The following is a 20,610-nucleotide window of genomic DNA, read 5'->3' on the forward strand; positions in this document are numbered from 1 at the left end:
CAGCGGTGACTTGGAGCGGAGTATTAATATTTTGCTGTTGCTTTTGGCGGAAACTGCCCAGCAATTAAGAAAAATGCCCAGATTAACACATACCTCATTGTAAAATGTTCACTTGACATATACGATGGCAAGAGCTCTTCAAAACTGAAGTTAGGGCTTGAACCAGCCTTATGGTCAGAGTCAAAATTCTGCTTTCGAAAGCAAAACAGCAGAACTGAATTTGATAAGGGTGAGGGAGGCTGTTACACTGCACCCAGACTCAGAACAGGCCTTCAAGGTTAGGAAAAGTTCAGGCAATCGTTTCTCCCCAGAACACTTTCCACTTCCATTCATCTCATAACAACAGCCAGAATAGAAGCAAACCAAAAGTACCGAAAATTTCTCTCAACATTCCTGAGCCAACTAGCAATAGGAATTTTAAAGAAAACTTTGAAAGAATATTCCTATGCTACATTCAGTCCATGAGGATAAACTCCAAAGCTTCCGAAAAAAATGAAGTTAACAACCTACAGGATGATGCATTTATTTGAATCACTAAACGGATTACAGTTAATTCAATCATTTTTATGATCAACAGCATTTAAAATATGTCCCTGGCTTCCCTGGTGGCGCAGTGGTTGAGGGTCCGCCTGCCGATGCAGGGGACACGGGTTCGTGCCCCGGTCTGGGAAGATCCCACGTGCCGTGGAGCGGCTGGGCCCGTGAGCCGTGGCCGCTGAGCCTGCGCGTCCGGAGCCTGTGCTCCGCAACGGGAGAGGCCACAGCAGTGAGAGGCCCGTGTACCGCAAAAATAATAATAATAATAATAAAATAAATAAATAAAATATGTCCCTATGTCCACCTTCCCAAAAGAGAATAGTAAGAAAATGAATGAGTTAAGATCACAGAGGATAACCTCTAAAATTGTACACTGAATGGGGCAACTCTCATTTAAATAGCAACTCATTGTTCAAAAAACACAAAGTACTGTGTTCAAATACTACAGCAAGCATCAGAGTTATTTTTTCTTCTTATGGAAACAGCATGTGCTATTCAAAGCGTCATGCTCTCTCCTTCAGTTTCTTGGACAATGTTAGTAGTTTGGACTAGGAATGGTGACAAAAAAAGTTTAGAGAGTCTGAATATAAGCCATGTCTTTCCACACAAAATAATGAAATCATTATTCTCGTTTGGTAATGAGATGCACTAAAGCAAATTAAATATTTTTTCTATGACATACTAAAGCTAGGTCACAGGAAAGCCATTAGATTTCTAGCTTTTAGGTACAAATATATATTATAGTTTTGTTCTCCAAAGGTAATATTTTAATAACCTTTACTACTGTTGAAGATAAAAAAAAAAAAAAATCTCTAAACTTCTCCAAACTTTAGCACATTGTGGGTTACGGGCAAATATATCTGTAATCAGAACAATGACAAAAACATAAACGAGTGCCTAATCGACCAACTAAACATATTATCTATCTGACTGAAAAATAATGTGGATGCACATCCAAAGGATGTAATAAATCAAACTGCCTAGTGCAGAGAATCTCTTTCGCCAGCACAAATCTAAAATACGTCCGTCATTCTACTCTCATTTCAAAAACTAAACTCTATCAGCTGGTTATCCCTGAAATATAGTAGTTTTAAAGGTTTATCACCCCTTGTGGCTAGAGAATACTAATATTGTAAAACATAAACCAGAGAAACACACATGGGGCAAAACAAATCAGAAAAACCTCACAGGGGGTCAGAAGTGACAATCTGGTGGCCTGCAGACATGCTGTGCATGGCCCACCCAACGCTTTCTAAAACTGGAATTAGTTGCCAACGTGTAAAAAAATCTGGTGATTTCACCTAGATTTACGGATGTCGTGAAAAATCAGAAGACCAGGCCACACGGGGCCCTCAGCTCTGCATACAAACAATGGGCGCTGAACCGGGCCGCTGCTTGAAGACAGTGCACAACTCTCCCACGCCTCCACCGCTTCTGTCCCATCCCCAACTTGCTTCACTCAGTTTCAAGATCTGCCTGACTCGTCTAAGCATATGAGCTTTCAGAGTTTGCTCTAAATAAATCAAATTTAAAGTATTTGGTTTGGTCCACGCTCAATGGTATTTCCGCTTCATCGCAAGAATAACTTCCAGTCTGTTTGCTACTGGTCCTGTACTTCCAGTGCCAAATAATTAAAAAATATAAATCAGATTGATTAATATAACTCCTGCCTGATAATAGAAAGCTTCCAAACATGACTCTGGATCAAGGGGCTGCCGGTGATACATGCTACGTCCACTCCAGTGAACCTGTGAGGTTTCTATATTGGGAAAAATCACGCATGCTGGCCCTGTTCTTGTATCCTGGCACCGTGGGGCACAGGGGCGCTTTTATTTATAATTGGGTCTCTTACATTCACTAGATGACGAGGATGTTCAAAATCCACACGTGTCCTGGTTAGAGAGCTCGTGCGCCCAGAGTAGAGTCCTCCATTTAAGCTCCCGCTGACTCCACTGGGGAGCTTATGGTGGAGATGGGAGCAGCCATTGCTGAAGCTTCCATGAACATTTCTGTTTATTTGGCTTGTGCCAGGCAGAGTGGTGTATTCCACCATCTGCCCGGTCACATCTGACCCTTGGTAGAGATAACCTGGTGGGTCATATTCTGTTAAAAGAGAACAACAAAAAGAAAAGGTAAGATACTGAAACGGACAATTCTTCTTGCTTAGGAAGTTTTATTAATTAAACCCTTAATAAACTATAACTATACTAAAATAAAATACTCTAAAAAAGTGTTCGCTTAAAGCCTGCCTGTGAGATATGCTTTAATAAAATTATTGCTGTTATTTCCTTTACAGGGTGGAGTCAGCCAGGAACTGTAAGTTAGTTATGACTCTTTAATGGGAGGAGAAATTAACCAGAGAGAAATTACTCAAAAGAGAATTAGTAAACTATGCAAGCTGAAACTATCAAAGTAACGGCAACACAACGAAAAGGTGTTTAAATTCCCCTGTGCTTCCAAGTGCTGAAAGAAATTGTACAACAGGATAAGTTTAGGTAGGATATTTCAAAAAGCAATAAACACCACTTTTAAGTAAAAGGATGGGGTTGGGGAAACATTCGCTATTCATATAGTTCTTTGCTTATTACAGCCAAGTTGGAAGTTTTGAGGCACCAACGGCAAAAGGCTAATTATTCCCTTTCCTTATATTAAAAGCATTTCAACAACTACCTCAAATATCTGATTCCCAGAGGCACACCTACCAGATATATTTAGACAAAGTGAAATGTCCTTTAGAAAGTATATTATCTAAACTGCACAGGATTCGTTGTCAGAGTTTCGATCGATTCTTCACAGGTATTGGAGGCGCCAAAACTGGACTAGGTGTTCCTCTTCCTATGACAGGTGTGTTATTATCACAGGTGTGTTATTATCAGTATACCTGCTTCTCTTCTCCACTAAACTATAAGGAGAGGGCATTATACCTGCACTGTCCACCACAGTGCAGAGCACACAGGAGAGAGCCAACGAGTATCTTCTGAATGAACGACGGAATGAACATTACCGTCATAAATTCCCATCTTCCAACATGTTATCAAGTCACAAAGGAAAATGACTTTAGCCAGATTAATCTCGCTCAGACAACCAGATCAATACTCTTCTTTTAATGGTTCAGCGCACTCTCACACACTCAGAGTCAATGACATTAAAACCATTTAGAAAAAGACCCAATCAAGGGATGGCCAGCTCTTTCAGCCTGGTACCGCCACCACTTCTCTCCCTGCCTATCTCCTGGAAGGCGCCAAGGCAATAAAAATACATCACTTTCTACCCCCCTTCTCCGCCCCACCCCACCCCGAGCTGTTCACTAAAAAGGGACCACGGGCAGGAACCGGCTAAGAGCTGCTCAAGTGCCTGTCACGGCTGGGGTCTTCCTCTGCTCTTTTCTCATCTCTTTCTCCTGGGGCCAAAGAGGAAACCAAAATACTTCCTCCCAGGAGAGACTAAAGACTCTGATTGATCTGACTGTGCTCTTTTATGATAGCTGAGGGAAGAGAAATGGTAGGAATGTGAGGGGAAGAAAAATGGGGAAAGAAAAGGGAACAGGGTTCTAATGCACCATCACTGACAGCTCGGACACTCCTACTACTGGACACGTTTGGGGGTGGGGACGCCACTCTGCAGAAGTTTTAGTACATTAAGTACCGAATCAGGACTGTAGTACCTTCATCTGTGTCATCCCAGGACAGTAACTTAGAAAAGTCTTCACTACCCTCCTTTCCATCATGCCTTTTCCATTCCTCGCTGACAAGATTTGGACCCGTATGAAGGGGCTCCTGCAGCAATTCCAAAGCTCACGCTTCAAGTCCTCCTCCTCTTTGGTGGTCCGACAGAGCCAGAGTTTCCCAGCACTAAGTCGGCTATTTACATAGAGACCTGCTTAGTTTGGGCTTTGTTGTTTATTTCTCCTGGGCAATTTAATCTGATGCTCCACTTACTTTGGCTTACAGCTAGAACTGTTTTAAAGTCACCTCCACTGAATGAAGAGTATCGAGTGTGTTTTATACCACGACACTCATACGTGAACGTGTTAGGAATCAATATTTATTCTGACAATCTTTCTCTACTGATCTTTAGAAAAAGGGAAGGAGACACTGATGGATGACTTACTCTGTATGGGATTCTGCTGGCGGTTCTTCCACAGGCACATGGCAATGAAAGCCATGAGGATGAGCACCATTACACCCAGAACGCAGCCGACGATCAGATACAGCATGTCACTGCTTCTGGCGGGACTGCTTGCGGGCCCAGCATTTCCTCCACTCCCCGAAGAATTTGGAGGGGTGCTCAGGTCTTTGACAGGGTACTCAGAAGCTCCAGGAACCCGTTTCACTAGTTGAAATATACAGGAAAACATGATGTCAGAGTGAAGACAGACTCCATGAAATGGTTTACTCTCCGAAGGAGGTCTGGTTAGGAATCCAAGCCAGTCTGTTTACGCTTGGTACTGAGATGATCTGACCACCAGTGAGTCACAAAGAGGACTCAAAAGTTTAAAAATCTAATGTCAAGGTTTTAGGTCACAAATTCTAAAGAAATTATAAGATCAGAGACACAGATGCACTTGGTCTAACCCAAGCTGCTATATGATTATCTGCTCAATTGTACTTGCAGAAGACTCCCAAAGAGTTGACATAAAACTATTTCAACTTACAGATGGGACAATAACTCCTTTCGATCTGATATACTTTGAGCTGAATGAGACTCACAATTAGATATTTTATGCCTCTCGATTGTGAAAAATATTAGAAGACATGACTCTGGACTACTAGAACAATTCTATACGATTCCGAAAACCTCACACATAATATTAAACTTCCCAAACCCAAAAATGCTGGAGTCCACATAGACGCAGTGCTCTTCCCTAATTCACTGGTCCTCTGGATAATGGCGACCACAAAAGCTAATAACAGGTGGGACACAAACCCCATTTTCTCTGTCCCCAAATAACATGCCCTTGATGCTTTAACTGTCATAGAAAAGCAGTAGAGCATAGTGGTCGATGGCCGGATCTCTAGAACCGGACTGCCCAGGTTTTTAACCTGTTCCATCACTTATCCTTAGCTGTAAGACTTTGACCTCCATGAACCAGTTTCTGCAGGTGGAAAATAGAGATAATAATAACAGCCCCATCATAGGTTGTCATGAAGAGTAAAGCTCTCAGCATGGAGCCTGGCACGCGGCAGTGTTCAATCCATTTTGTCATTATTATTAGTTACTATAGTATACTTCCTGTTATCCTAATAACTTACAGGAGCAGAGTGTAAAAAAAATCTACTTTAAAAAAATCTACTTCAACAAACATTCTATTGGGGTTCTCTTGTCTTTAAAAAAATCTACTTCAACAAACATTCTATTGGGGTTCTCTTTTCTAGCAACTTCAACTATGCAGAACAGGGCTGGAAATCAGTCAACGAGAGGCTGCCTTTCCAAGGAAAGAGCTCTCCATCACTGAAAGCTGGAAGAATACCTGGCAGAGAGTCTCTGTAGGAAATTTCTACTTTGGGTGGTATGTTGAATTATACAATTCTAAGGTCCCTGACAATTCCAAAGACAACAAACAAGTTTCTGAGACAAAAATGGGTGTTACAGATCGCACACGAAATACCATGATTACTCAGGGAAGTCCGTCAGGTTTATTCACTCTTTATTTACTCTTAATGTATTCAAAATTCCACCAAGCTTGAGGACCAGTTGCCAACCTCTCCCTGATGTCAGAAACTTTTGCAGTGGATGGTGAGTGACACAGTCCCATTAACATGAATAAGAAGAGACAGCAGGAGCATGACATGAGCAATGTGAGGTGAAAACCATACAGAGAAAGCAGAGAACGAAAGGAAAGTCGTGACAGTCTATGATCTTTAAGGGGGGGGGAAAGAGGCTGGCCTCCAATATGTACTGAATTACTAAAGATAAGACAATTGTTGTTCACAGCAAGAACTCTGAGTCATTTCTTTAAAAGGAGAAATCATGCATCAGATGTTCTACTTAAACAGGCTGGGACTGTGTAACACATTAGAAACTCATTCAGTATGAACAGTTAACATTTTAAAGTTTTTTTTTCACTGATCTGAAAGTCTGTAGGTAGAACCTTTGATTCCCCAGCAAAGTCAATTAATAACACTTGGGGCTTCCCTGGTGGCGCAGTGGTTGAGAGTCCGCCTGCCGATGCAGGGGACACGGGTTCGTGCCCCGGTCCGGGAGGATCCCACATGCCACGGAGCGGCTGGGCCCATGAGCCATGGCCGCTGAGCCTGCGCGTCCGGAGCCTGTGCTCCGCAACGGGAGAGGCTGCAGCGGTGAGAGGCCCGCGTACCGCAAAAAACAAACAAACAAAAAAAATTAATAACACTTAAAAACAGCACAGTTAGCACATTATTGTCTGTGTTTTATGTTCCGCCTGGCTAGACTCTTAAATGTCTTGGGAACAGAGATGAGAAATTTCATTTTTATGTAATTTTGCTCCAGGTTTCACAGCACTCTGGAGGCAAGTAAGAAATGCTCATGAACATATCACAGTGTTCAGTACAAAAAGGTATTCAAATATATGCTAAACAAGTGAAATTCAAGGTAAGTCTACAGGTCTGTGTGTATATATGTTTAAATGTGAATTTAATATGTGGGATTTGCAGCAGGAAGACACATGATTCAGAATTAAACAAGGAAACCGAGTCTTAGCTTTATAATTCAATCTTTCTGAGCCTGTTTCTACTTTGGCTATTTCTATTATCCAAGTGTGGTATCTTCTGTTTTCAACGATGGTAATATTTTACAGCTAATCTATGTCTGCAGGCAGAGCTGAGAATTTCACTTTAGAATTATCGACTAATTCTGAACTTTACTACGCTTCATTGAACGAGTAGGTAGTGTTATACGTATCTGTCATTCAAGAAACCACTTTAAACGTACGTAGTGCTTTTCCTTAAACACCCTTATACTTTTTTTTTAAGGATTCTAATTCTCACAGCAGTCTCAGATAATTAGTCAGCAAATATTTCTGTTCCTTCATGGAGGAAAAAAAAAGAAATGACTTACTCAGAGTCACACAGAAGTTAATGAATACAATGAACGCTTATGTAAACTATTTTTTTTTTTTTTGCAGTACGCGGGTCTCTCACTGTTGTGGCCTCTCCCGTTGCGGAGCAACAGGCTCCAGACGCGCAGGCTCAGCGGCCACGGCTCACGGGCCCAGCCGCTCCGTGGCATGTGGGATCTTCCCGGACCAGGGCACGAACCCGTGTCCCCTGCATCGGCAGGCGGACTCTCAACCACTGCGCCACCAGGGAAGCCTTTATGTAAACTATTCTTAAGGCAAGTTCTCTAGCCGACAGAAGGCTAGACTGTTGGGACAGTCTAAATGGACGCACCTAAAAAATGGTCCAAAGTTTCTTTAGTAAATATATTGACAGTCAGGAGGAATAATCCAGAGTTCAGAACTCTAGTTCTGTCCAGGGAGAAAAGCACTAATTCTGACCCCTCCCCTACCTTTCGTCTCACAGATCATCACGTTACTAAACTCGCTCTCTCCTCCTTCATTGAAGCATTGCATTTTAATATCATAGGAGGTTTCTGGCTGCAGGTGGCCTATCATGTGCCACTGCTTTGAACCTAGAAAGGAAAAATAAAAGATGAGCTTTACAACCCACAACCTAAACAACAGTGTCAATAAAATCACTTCGTAATTTTGAAATGAGGTTGGAGCAGCGGCCACCAGCATATAGTCAGTTTGTGCGATAAAAGTGTACTTCATATAAATATTTTAGCAATGCACAACAGATAGATAGCATTTCTATTACATGGCATGAAAAAATGGTAAAGAGAAGAGAGAAACTGAATTAAAGCTCTACCTGTGTGTGGGCAGACTTTGATTCATTACAAGTAATTAGTAGTAAGTCCTTCATAAAATACATGTTAATTTTATGCATAAGTAAAACAAAACAAAAAACCACCTCAAGTCCTTTGATCCCCTACTTCAGCCCAGCAAGTCAATCACTCTGTCCACCTAACCAGAAAGCAATGCCACGTATGAGGTCAGAAAACAGTGCCTTACCCAGAACAAGTGACCACTTACAAGACAGGCCTCAATGAAACTCTCAGTTCCACTGTAATAGACACAACATGATCCAACATATAAATGAATGCCTGAATTCGAGAACAGTCAGAAAGCAAAGTCTACTATGGGAAACTCTTGGCTACCGCTCCCACCATTTCTTTTCTTTTGCACCAGGGTCTCCAAACCACACAAGCATCTCTAACAGAATGATTCTGTTATCCACAGTGCGCAGCCAGCATTTCATTTAGAAACACTTCTAAACTGAACACTCCAGTATAAATGACTCTCCGTTTTTACTTCTGTGGACCTGTGACAAACTTTAATAAACAGGGACACTTCTGCCAGACACTTTTAATCCTTCTTAGAAAACACCTCTTCAACCTGTTTCCACTGTTTCTTAGAAACTCAACTATACCACCAACTGATTTAAGAGTCGATTAAAGGGGAAGAAAAACAAAACCAAACCAATCCACGCACACAAGTCATATCTACTTGGCTGACAGGACCAATAGCTCTGGGATCCTTTCTAAGTCAACACAGACAAAAACACCTTGACCCGGAAGCACCCTGACGCCCTTCCAGGACACCAACACAAAGCCCCTCGTTCATATTTTATAAGCCCCATATTTTAGAAGGAAGAGAATCTGCTTGTTTTAGGATCAAGGGACTATGAAGAGCTCAAGAAGTGAGGAATTCTGAATTCTATGCCCCACTTATAAGTGTAAAGAGGACCCTAAAAGAAACTTGCCTCAAAATCTACCTGAGATAGGAACAGATCTATTTTTAAATTCCAAAAACTTTTCTAAAAGACTTCAACTTTTTCCCATATCTTTAGGTCTTTCCCAGCCCTCCACTCACCTATCACCATTCGCTTGAATAATTATTACACTAGATTTGAAGTTTTCCTTTCGTAGCACTAGTAAAAAAATGGAATTAAACTAAACTTCTGATATGTTTCTAATAAGAGAGAATAAAGTAATACATATTTTGTTAGATTAACATCCCGTGTTATGGTAATTATTCCAATTACAGGAAATATCGGCAAAGAGAAAGTTTTAGGGCTCACTGATGAATAAGACACCTAAGTGCATTATTAGGTTTAAAATCAACCAACCAGCATATCCTTTGCTTAGCAAGCAGATTTTTCTCCAAGAATATTTTAGAAAGGGTGAAAAACCAAAGCACAGGCTTAAAGATCAGGATGACTGATAGTTTGATTTACCTGGAACTCAACTTAATTTACAAGATTAAAATATTCATCACGAAAACATGGTATGTTGGAAACGTTGAGTTTATCTAAACGTGGAACCTAATTCAGAAGATAGGATAACTTAATATAATTGCTCTTCTCTTACTGTATTCTTTAACAATGTAATTGTGTTTCAAAGCTTAAACAATTTTGAGTCAATATACATAAGTAATCTAAAACTTTAAAGAAAACTTCAGGTACAAAGGATAAATACTTCTGCTCCTCGCTTTGGGAAAACAAGCCAATAGTTTCTAACTGCCACAAAAAGAATTTCAAGTGCATAAACTTGAAAATAAGGAAGGAGCGAATTACACAACACAGTGAAGCCCACTTAAACATCTAACTGCTCCATCTATTACGGTCATAAACAAGTTCTCTGTGAACCACAAGGCAAAGCTCACATGTACAGATGCTTGTAGTGAAAACAAAGTCTTCTTTAGAGCAATTTCCCAGTTCCACACTCAACAGTCACATCACTCAAGTCTGCAAAAGTTCAAAGATTTCACTAGAGAATATAATAGTTTAGAAACCCTTTATCAGAGGATTGTTTCTAGAGTAAAACCCAGAAAGGTGGGGAAGAGAGTGATACAGCTGGAGACAGAGACGGATGTTCATTTTACTGACATTTGCCTTGTTTACAACGATTTTCTAACAAAAGTGTAGCCTCTCTCAAAAGATTTTAAAAATAAAAATCTGAGAGCCCCACTCGCCTAACCCAGATAAACTAAAATGAAGACCGAGCCAGGACTAAAGTGTAGACCAGTCACTAACAATTCTTTCCATTTTGTTTTTTAAACAGCTTTTTTATGAAGTAAAATATGCATATGGAAAAGTACCCATCACTGTACAGCTGAATGTTCACGAGCAGAACACAGCCATGGGACCAGCACCCAGGCGAAGAGAGAGAGGGGTCCTGGCTCCCCCATCCCCATCATGCTTCCTCCCGCCACTGCTCCCTCAAGGCAGCTACCATCTCAACTTCACAGAATCCTTTTGCCACTAACAATGATCTTTCCACATTTCCCCAACTCTTAACGTCTAAAGCAGATTTGGGGGACTCGTTTCTTTCCTACTTTTCCAGATTAAGAAGAGAAACAATCACTCTTTCATTCAAAAACTATGCTGGGTATTAAAACTTAGACAATAAATTTTTCATCATATTACAAAAGTAATTCCATTGGATAAACAGTAAAAGGAATGCTGCAATATTTCAAGAAATGTGATGGTGCATATTAAAAGTAATTTATTATAAAACTACTTGTAACAAAAAACTATGTGGCAGTATTTGACGTCAAGAATTCAGAGGAAAGAAACCTTGGCCTGGGACGATTTTCTGACACAATCCATTAGGAGATTAATATTTCAAAAAAGAAGAATCTTGGAGTGAAAAAAAGACCTTGGAAGAAGCTTTCCTCCCAAACTAAGAATCCCTTCCAAGATATCACTGAGAAACAGGCACCCAGCTTCTACTGAACACCTCCCGAATTAGGGAGCTTATTATTTTGTGAGAGAACCATGTTAAAAATGCAGTATTGGAGGGTTCTTCTTCAAAAAACTCCCTTGTAGCCCCCCTCTCCCACCCCAACAGGTTGAGTTCCTCTTAAACATCCTAGTCCTTAAATACTTGGAGACAGCTGTCCTGTTGCTGGTTCGTCGTCTTTTTTCCAGTCTGATCATTCCCAGACACTCCACTGTTCTTTCTGGACTCCAAGCATTCATTCATTCCTTCATTCAATAAACACCAAACATCTCATCGCTGTAGGACCTGGGACACAGCTGTGGGAAAGAAGGCCCTTTGCCCACAAGGAGGTTAACATTTAGTGGGGGAGACAAACTTTAAGCAAATAATTCCGTACACACACACATACACACAACTAAACTAGGATAAACTGTATGAAGTGAACACAAAGCGCATGGTTAGAAATCACAAGGGCATCTCCTGTCAACGGGAGGGGGTTCTCTGAGCAAGGAACATTCAAGCACACAACAGACAGAAGTGGAGGTCCTAGATGAAGCCTTGGGGGAGGTAGCTGGAACTGCCGTGTGTCAAGGTCCCGAGGCAGGAAAGATCTTGGTGCACACGAGGAGACAGAAAGAAGGCCCATGCGTGATGGAAGACACGGTGAGAAAGGGAGAGTGCGTGACACATAGTGGAGGTGAGGCAGGCGCCAGCCAGACCGTGTGCGGCCCTCAGACCGCAGGCAAAGTTCCAGATTATATTTTCTTTTTCTTTCTTTCTTTTTTTAAAATTAATTAGTTAATTATTTTTATTTTTGGTTGTGCAGTGCAGCTTGTGGATTCCCCAACCAGGGGTTGAACCTGGGCCCTTGGCAGTGCAAGTGCGGAGTCCTAACCACTGGACCACCAGGGAAGTCCCTGGATTATATTTTAAATGTAGTCAAAAGGCAGTTTCAACAGGCTTTGTGCTCTCAGCTGTTTTCTTCTCTACATATATTCAACTTCTCAGCATCTCTAAAAATGGGTAACACGCTCAAGATGTGATCTTTCTAGGACAGACTTCAATGGAACTGTTGCCTGAGACATTCTTTTTTTTAATATAGCTAGAAGTTGTAATTGATTTTTATATTCAGGCCACTATTCATTTAAACAAAACAGAAAAATTTTTTTCAGACGAACTACTGACAAATCATATCTCCCCCACTCTTTCGTAACTGACTGTTTCTTTAAGCAAATGTAAGACGGTATATATACAGTTGACCCTTGACAACGTGGGTCCACTTTTACACAGATACTCCATAGTAAATGCTACACTACTACACAGCCTGTGGTGGGTCGAACCTGCAGATGTGGAGGAACCCTGGATAGGGAGGGCCGACTGTAAGTTATACGAGGATTAACGCCCCCATGCTTCAAGGGTCCACTGCACTAAATTGGAAAAATTATCTTTCTTTGGGAAAAATTCAAAGTAATAGTACATATACCATTGCATTTTTTTACTCTATCTTAACTTGGGATAATGTTTTTCATAATATTTATAAACCCTCTCCCTCCAAAGCTCCTTTATTAGGACTCCCACTTGTCCTTGTAACTTACCTTCTACAATATCCCTCTTGTAATCACTGTCATTGTCACTATCTGTTGGCCGGTAATAGATATAAAATCCTTGAATGGGAGTGTTATTGTTACTTGATGGAATGTACTAGAAAAGAGAAGCAAAGACTTGTCAAAGACAAAAATAAATGTAACTTCCACATCCATTAAGATTTATTTATCTGTGTGGCAATATTTTTTAGCTTCATTTTGCAAACATCCTTGATGGCCATTTTAAATTTAATTTAAAGGTATTCAGAGGTATTAAGAGCATTTTAGCTTACTGCAGGGCTAAACAAAAATAAAGCAATATATCTCACCAGGTTCAAAGACATAAAAGTACATTGGGTTCCAAAGGAATAAAACGTGAAAAGGCGATTAAGTTAACACTTGGATGAGAGCTGAGGAGACAATCATTTTATTTTTAAACCTGCCCCCTTATAACATGTGCTCTTACACAAATATCTGTGCCCTTCAATTTCCCCTTACTTGAAAGTTCAAAAATTTGCCGTTCATAGTATTGTGTCACAAGATATTAAATTAACATGGCCCAATCAGAAACTCTTCTCATTAGAGAAGATGTTTTACTTACCGTCCACTTGAGCATGATCTGAGTATCACTGACAGCTTCTGTGTATGCAATGTGAGGTCCAGTTATTGGACGGTTAGAAAAACGATTGGGGAACCCAGCCACCTGATAAGGACGAGAGGCCGAACTCCGAAAACTCTCACCATAATGGTTGACAGCAATGACCCTAAATTTGTATGTTGAACCTTTTGGCGGGGGGGAAGAAAACCATAATTTTTTTAAAGCTATAATAAGACATCTGAAAGGACAATATTCAAAATACGACAATTGTGCTTAAGTATCTCTCTACAATAACAACAACATCCTCGAAAGCCTAGATGGTGAATAGATTTCAACACAGTTGCCAACTCCTATTCACTGGTATTGCATGTGTTCACTGAGTGTGTTCAAGATTACAAGACCTTATTGGGAGTCACTGGGAGAGACGGATGATGTCCGTCATGGAACGGGGCAGGGAGAAAATGGGAAAGAGCACGTTACTCTTTCAACATCCTGTTCTAAAGTCATACCCATCAAATACAGGACTAGCTGGTGTATCTGTGCTCAAAACTAGGTTCTTTTCCCTTTGAAAGAAACAACTGAAGCGAAGTTTAATACAGTGAATACGTTTGTGAAGAGGCACTGTGTGGGTGATAGCAGATGTCACTCTGCTACCGCTAATAATAGGATAAGGGGAGCAGATTTAAGCTACAACAGAAGGTATCTGTTTGGATTAGATATTAAGAACTTAAAAAAACCTCTAAGGATTGTGAGTTTCTGAAAATCTGAATCTAAAGAATAAATTAGACTCCTAAAGCAAGTTGCCTAAAAGCTCAAAAATAACCCCTGGGCATCTGAAGACAGTCTTTTCTGCCTGCAAAATGTTCCTTAGCTTTGCCCATATTTAAAACTGCCATCTTCTCCCAACTGTACCTACATGTTCCTGGGCTCGTCATGTTGCCTGTTTAGACAAACACAGGTATTTGCTACTAAAGTACATTTAAAAGTCCATCAACAAAAATGGTCATGAAACCTAAACAAATAAAAGTAAAGAAAGTTGACTTGTGATTACTGCTTTTCTCTTTTACAGTTTAATTTCTTTCATACACTGGGGAGGCTGGGGGAATCCCCTGCTGCTGAAACAAAACTTACAGAACAAAGAGGTGTTAGTGTTGTCTCGTCTTCATTGCTTCAAATAAAGCAATGGGTCTAACCATGCTCAGATGTATCATCAGATCGATTTTAGTCAAATAAGCAATTTTTCTCTTAAAATATTCATTCACAGCAAAACAGACACACACACACACACACACACACACACACACAAACACACACACATACAAAGATGTCACCACAACACTGTTTCTATTTATCCACAGTTAGAAATAATCTAAAGCCCAGAAATGATGAATGGTTAAGAAAATCATGGTGTACTTACTTGGTAGATACACAGTTATTAAAAATTGAGTTTCTGAAGAATTGTTAATGATATTGGAAAATGCGTATGATATAATATAGAGGAAAGGGGTCACAAGATAATATTTATGGCACGATCCTGGTTTGTATTAGAAAGGAAAAAAGACTAGAAAGAAATACAAGAAAATATAAACAATGGTTATCTCTGGATGGGTGGGTTTCAGGTGACTATTCTCTTTTTATATTTTATTTTCAAATTTTTATACAATAAGCTCATATTACTTTAACAATTAGAAGAATATGAGATTATTAAGAATTTGCATCTAAAGTCAGCACTGATAGTTTAAAAGAAAATGTTTGCATATCACTACCTGGCTCTAAACTACGCACTTCCACAGAGAGTTTGGAAGGAGGAATGTCTTCAGCTGCCACCAGCCAATCGCTAGTCCGCATCCGTTTATATTCGACCTTGAAGGCAGTGATTGGAGACCCCCCATTTGCCCGAGGAATCCAAGTGACATAGACGGACGTCTCTGATGCAGTGGAGATAGTGGGCCGATCAGGTGCCTCTGGGACTGGAAATGGAAACATTCATTTCAATAACCCGCGGCAGCAGAGACAAGAATGACTCAAATGGACTGCAAGGGATAAATCCCAAACATCATTGTCTTAACGGCTCTTCACCAAACTTCTTTCCAGAGTTAACAGTATTATGACTACCCTCCAGTCCTCTGTTAAAAGCTAATGGGCAATGAAATCTCCAAGTACAGCACAGAAGGAAGGAAGAGTGAAATAATTTATTAATTTTTTTTTTTTTTGTGGCACGCGGGCCTCTCCCACTGCGCCACCAGGGAAGCCCCAAAATTTATAAATTTGATAATTAGCTCTGAAACACTGAAAGTTAATGAGTATGATCATTATGACCATGCTATCTTGGATTCCTGGCTAAAACAGTGAAGACGTCATTATCACCTGGTGCTTCAAGTCTGACTGTGGTTAAAATTTATGGCAAATTTTCAAAATGATGTGTGACTTAAATGTTTTTCTTTACCCATCCAAGCTGCAGAAAACATATTCAGCAAACGGTCCACAGATTATTATATTAGCTATTACTATGGTAGCCTATCAACAATCAGTAATGTAGCTATTACTTTTGTGGGAATGCTACTCCAAAAAACAGACTGCTAGCAGTAAATAGGGATAAAACTTAACCAATAATATCAATACTAATAAAAATGGGAGGAGAGAAAGCAGGAAGGCAGGATGCGCAGTTAAGTAACGAGACAAGTGCTATCAGGAAACTGGTAATCCACGTGATCACGCACATGACCTTGTAGAAAAAGGGGGTCAGAGGACTAATGTCTGGCGGTTTTTGGTTAGCACTGCCGAGGGGAGGGTATGTCCTAGTCCCCAAATGGGAAGGTTTCAATTCTGTGGCAGGTGGAAACCTCAGCAGTGAGTTCATCAGTCATTTAAACCGTGTACCTCACACTTCTTGCTGACCAAGCAATCTTGTGGTTATAAGGGGCTTCCCATTTGGTTCCTAAAGGAAAGGATGCAGATAGAAACAATCTGGTCTGTATGACAGTTACATTAAACTGCCCATTTCAGTTTACATTAATCACCTGTGAATTTTGTAAGCGTGAGCTGGTTCTCAAGAGACCAACTCTCCTTTGGCATGCTAACAATCAAGTTTCTAGAGCTAAAACAAGGAGGACCAACTCTGGGCCATGGTTACATTACTCTGGTGAATTACTCAGGGAGCCCTGTCTCTGTCCAGCCTGGGCCTGGCCTCAAGCAACAACCCTCTGTCTCAACACCTCTTCAATCTGACTACCAATACACAAGAACAAAATAATGTTGCATATGGTACCTGCATGGAGAAAACTGTGGCATTTTAAAAATAAACTGCTTAATGGATAAAAAGAGGAAGATATTCAAAGCAGGCAACTTGGCATGATACTTACAGTATTCCTTTCAAGTTAGAAAGCAATGGAAACAGAATGAATAGAAGTGTTAGTGAATCTCTTTTTTTTTAATACCAGATAACCAAACAACTTCCTACGTTGATTCACGTGAGGTTAAAACTCATCAAAGAATACCACAGACCAAACAGAAAAAGAAAGTTATTAGGGGAAAATCTCTACTGAGGAGAATATCGTCAATACCTAAAAGAAATAGTGTGTGACTGTTAGGAGAGAGAAGAAAGAATACTGCTCTTGGCGTTCAAATATCTGACTGTGAACAGCAGTTCCACCGCTTTCTGGATGGTGCATGACCATGACCTTTCTGGATGACCTTAGGCGAGCTGCATAACCCCCTTGAGAGTCTCAGGGTCCTCATTTGTAAAACAGTTATGCTAACCTTCCTCACAGGGAGGTTGTGAAGATTAGATAAATCACTTCTTTATGGTTATCTCTGCTTGGATAACTCCAAACTCATGATTTCCAGAACAGAATCCACCATCTTCACCTAAAGATTCTTATTACCTATCTTGGTAAATGGTCCAAGTTGCCCAAGCCCAAGGCACCATAGTTCTTCCTCTCATTCAGTGTAGATTCAACTCCCTTTATCTCTCACCCGTGTCCTCCTTCTCCACTCACACTGCCACTATCTTTATTTCTAAGCCTTACCTGCTGCCACTCCTCCTATCCCGTCTCTAAAATCCTTCAGGCTACTTTATAGCTTCTGGGGAAAGACTAAGTTTTTAAGTACATCATATACGGCACCCACCCACCTCCCCACTGTAGCATCACTTCACACAGCAACCAGTCACGCTCAATAAAATCTCTGAATCTCTAAATGAAATAGAACATGTCATTCATCTGTCTCTGCACAAGGAGGGGTCTCTGCCTAGAACTCCTTCTCCTATTTCTTCATCCAGCGGTAACATTCTTATCTTTGAGGCTTAGATCAGGACGCCTCTCATCACCACTGGGCCTCCTTCCTACCAAGTGAGTGATTTAGATATTTCTCTTTTGACCTCACAACAACAAGGGTGGAATCAAAATCACTGTTATGGGTTAATTTGTCTGTCTTCCCTACTATATTGGTATTGGTTTAATTGTCTGTAACATCCACTATACTGTAAACTTCTCCAAGTGCAAGACTCATTTTATTTCTGCTGCTCCAGCATTTAGTACAATGTGTTAAGTCATAAGGTTTTTGTTCTTCCGATGTCAGTTTTATACCTATGACGTTGACACTCCTATCTCTGCTTAAGGAAGCGGAAAGGTTCCTCAGAAGTAAAAGGACTCAAGAAAAAGCAGCTCATGATATTGAAGAAGCAGAGGTGCTCCAGAAGGGTGTTCAAATGTTGTGGCTTGCTTTTGTCTGAAACCAATGCATGGAAGACTATAAAAATAGGGAAGAGAAGCTTGAAAATTCTTAGAGCTCAGCAATAAAATGTTAAGCCTTCCCTAGATCACGAAAAGCACATTATGTTGTAACAGTAGAATTCATGTGTGATTAAGTACTAAAAAGAAGTCTTTTGAAAATTCTACTGCTATGGCATCTAAAAACCGTAAGATATAACAATAATGCTGAGTATGCCATGTAGTCCATTCAATTAAAAAAACTAAATCTTACTCTAGGTACCATCATACGTTTTGACAAATCATTTTTTTTAAAAAGAGTCAGATGTTCAGAGTTCAAATGTAAATTTGGTTTCCTTGCCAAGAGGAGACAGAAAAATTCCTTTTGTGAGTTATAAAAACTTAGTACCATAACATTTTGAATTTGAGTTTAAATACAAACCATTGTACTGGGTTACCAAGATCTGAATATAGGACATTTAAAAAATGGTTGAAATAGAACTTAAAAGAGCTGCATGGTAGTATATAATCTGAATAGTAAACAAACACCCTGTGCCACTCCACCCCCAAATAATCTGAAACAGGTCAGTTACATCTGAAAACAAGCAAAATGAATAAATGAAGGGTCTTCTCTTTACCTCCACTGTGCCTGGAAGGATCTGTGAGTATCACTCCAAAGTTGTCTGCAGCCTCTGAAACAACAGGGCGCTTAGGGATGCCGACAGGTGGAGAGGAGACCTGAGTGTTTTTGGATGATGTTGTTTTCTCTAGAAAGATATAATAATAATATAATATAATATAAGCATCTATGTATAAATAAGAAAAGATACTATGAAACTCACCTGGCATATAGATATAAATATATAAACTTATCGTTACAGTGTCTAAAATTAAAACCTACATTGTAATTACTTAGCTAATATGAGGAATTAACTTTAAAAATTACTTTGGCTTTTTGTAGTACCTATAACTAAAATGTGTCTTTCTTCACCAGGCTAGCTTTAATTTACACATAGAGAAAATGACACAAGTGAAAAAGCCAAATGACTAGAGTGAAGGTTTTCAAACTATTCACTCATTTTTCTTTTTACTGTACATACTTCTTAATTCTGACACATAAATTCATTATTTAAGCGCTTCTGTTAAGCTTCTTCACGAGAAAGCTGTCATGTTAAGTTTTAAAATTTCAAGAGGCAAAAAGTGAAATTGGGTGATTGTTTTAAAACTGAAATACATGCTTACTATTCAGTATTTGTAGGTCAGACTTTATAAACAACTAAGGACTAATTACGGAAGTTAACTCAAAATACATTTCAAATAAGAAATACTCATTATTTTTCAGGCCAGACTCACTAATTAGATGAAAGGGTCTTTTTCTTTTTCTTTTTTTTCGTTTTATTAATTAATTAATTTTTTTTGGCTCCACTGGGTCTTTGTTGCTGGGCGCGGGCTTTCTCTAGTTGCGGCGAGTGGGGGCTACTCTTTGTTGCGGTGTGTAGTGGCTTCTCTTGTTGTGCAGCACAGGCTCTAGGTGCGCAGGCTTCAGTAGTTGTGGCACACGAGTTCAGCAGTTGTGGCGCACAGGTTTAGTTGCTCCGTGGCATGTGGGATCTTCCCGGACCAGGGCTTGAACCTGTGTCTCCTGCATTGGCAGGTGGATTCTTAACCACTGCACCAGCAGGGAAGTCCCAAAGGATCTTTTTCAAAAGCCAATAGACAATTTCTTCTCAATCATCAGAACTCCTTTTTAATACTGTGCCACCCTAAGAATACTCCTCTCTCCAGTTCCCATCTCTGCTCACTGAAGTCTTTTTGTTCATTTATGGCCAACCTGCAATGGCATCTTTTCAATCAAGCTACCCTCACAAGCTACCCCACAGAAAGACTATCCTCTGGCACCTTCTCTGTAAGTCTTTCCTAGTCCTTGTCAGATCTGGTTTCTCTCCCTATTCCCTTGCCCTCCTCCAGTCTATCCTTACCCTACAGCCAGTATGTCCCATTGAAACACACAACAGATTGTGTCACAACTCTGCTCAAAACCCTCCAAAGCTTCTGGCTCACTCAGGTTCAAAGTCAGTGTCCTTGCAGGGTGGACAACGTACTTAGTGCTTTGGCCACTCTGCCAATTCCCTGAGCGTTCTCCCCTCCCCACGTACTTTACTCCCATCACTACGGCCCCTCAGTGTTCCTAGGGCACACCAAGTACACCCACCCCAGGGCCTTTGCACATGCTATCCTCTCTACTGGGATGTTCTTGCCCTAGATACCCACATAGTTTTCACGCACCTCCTTTAAGTTCTGCTCTGCTCTCAACTACTCATTGAGGAGTTCTCTGGCCACCTGCTCAAATTGTGACAACTGCTATCTCATACACTTCCTATACTATACCCATCCCTTAATTTATTTCTCTTGTTAACACTCA

The 20,610-nt window shown here is 40.4% G+C and overlaps 1 protein-coding gene across 2 annotated transcripts in view; it reads right to left on the reverse strand.

The window, feature by feature from the left end:
- CDON (cell adhesion associated, oncogene regulated) overlaps positions 1–20,610 on the reverse strand; it is a 101,072-nt gene that overhangs the window by 20,353 nt on the left and 60,109 nt on the right. For both annotated transcript variants that reach the window (XM_079929134.1, XM_079929133.1), the window contains 7 exons: positions 18,827–18,955; positions 15,246–15,449; positions 13,483–13,664; positions 12,894–12,999; positions 8,023–8,145; positions 4,648–4,869; positions 2,390–2,640 (listed from right to left, as the gene is read on the reverse strand). In XM_079929134.1, the coding sequence (XP_079785260.1) occupies positions 2,390–2,640; positions 4,648–4,869; positions 8,023–8,145; positions 12,894–12,999; positions 13,483–13,664; positions 15,246–15,449; positions 18,827–18,955 (1,217 nt within the window). The remainder of the gene's footprint in view (positions 1–2,389; positions 2,641–4,647; positions 4,870–8,022; positions 8,146–12,893; positions 13,000–13,482; positions 13,665–15,245; positions 15,450–18,826; positions 18,956–20,610) is intronic.

The sequence above is a fragment of the Stenella coeruleoalba genome (assembly GCF_951394435.1).
Source record: "Stenella coeruleoalba genome assembly, chromosome: 8".
Lineage (NCBI taxonomy): Eukaryota > Metazoa > Chordata > Mammalia > Artiodactyla > Delphinidae > Stenella > Stenella coeruleoalba.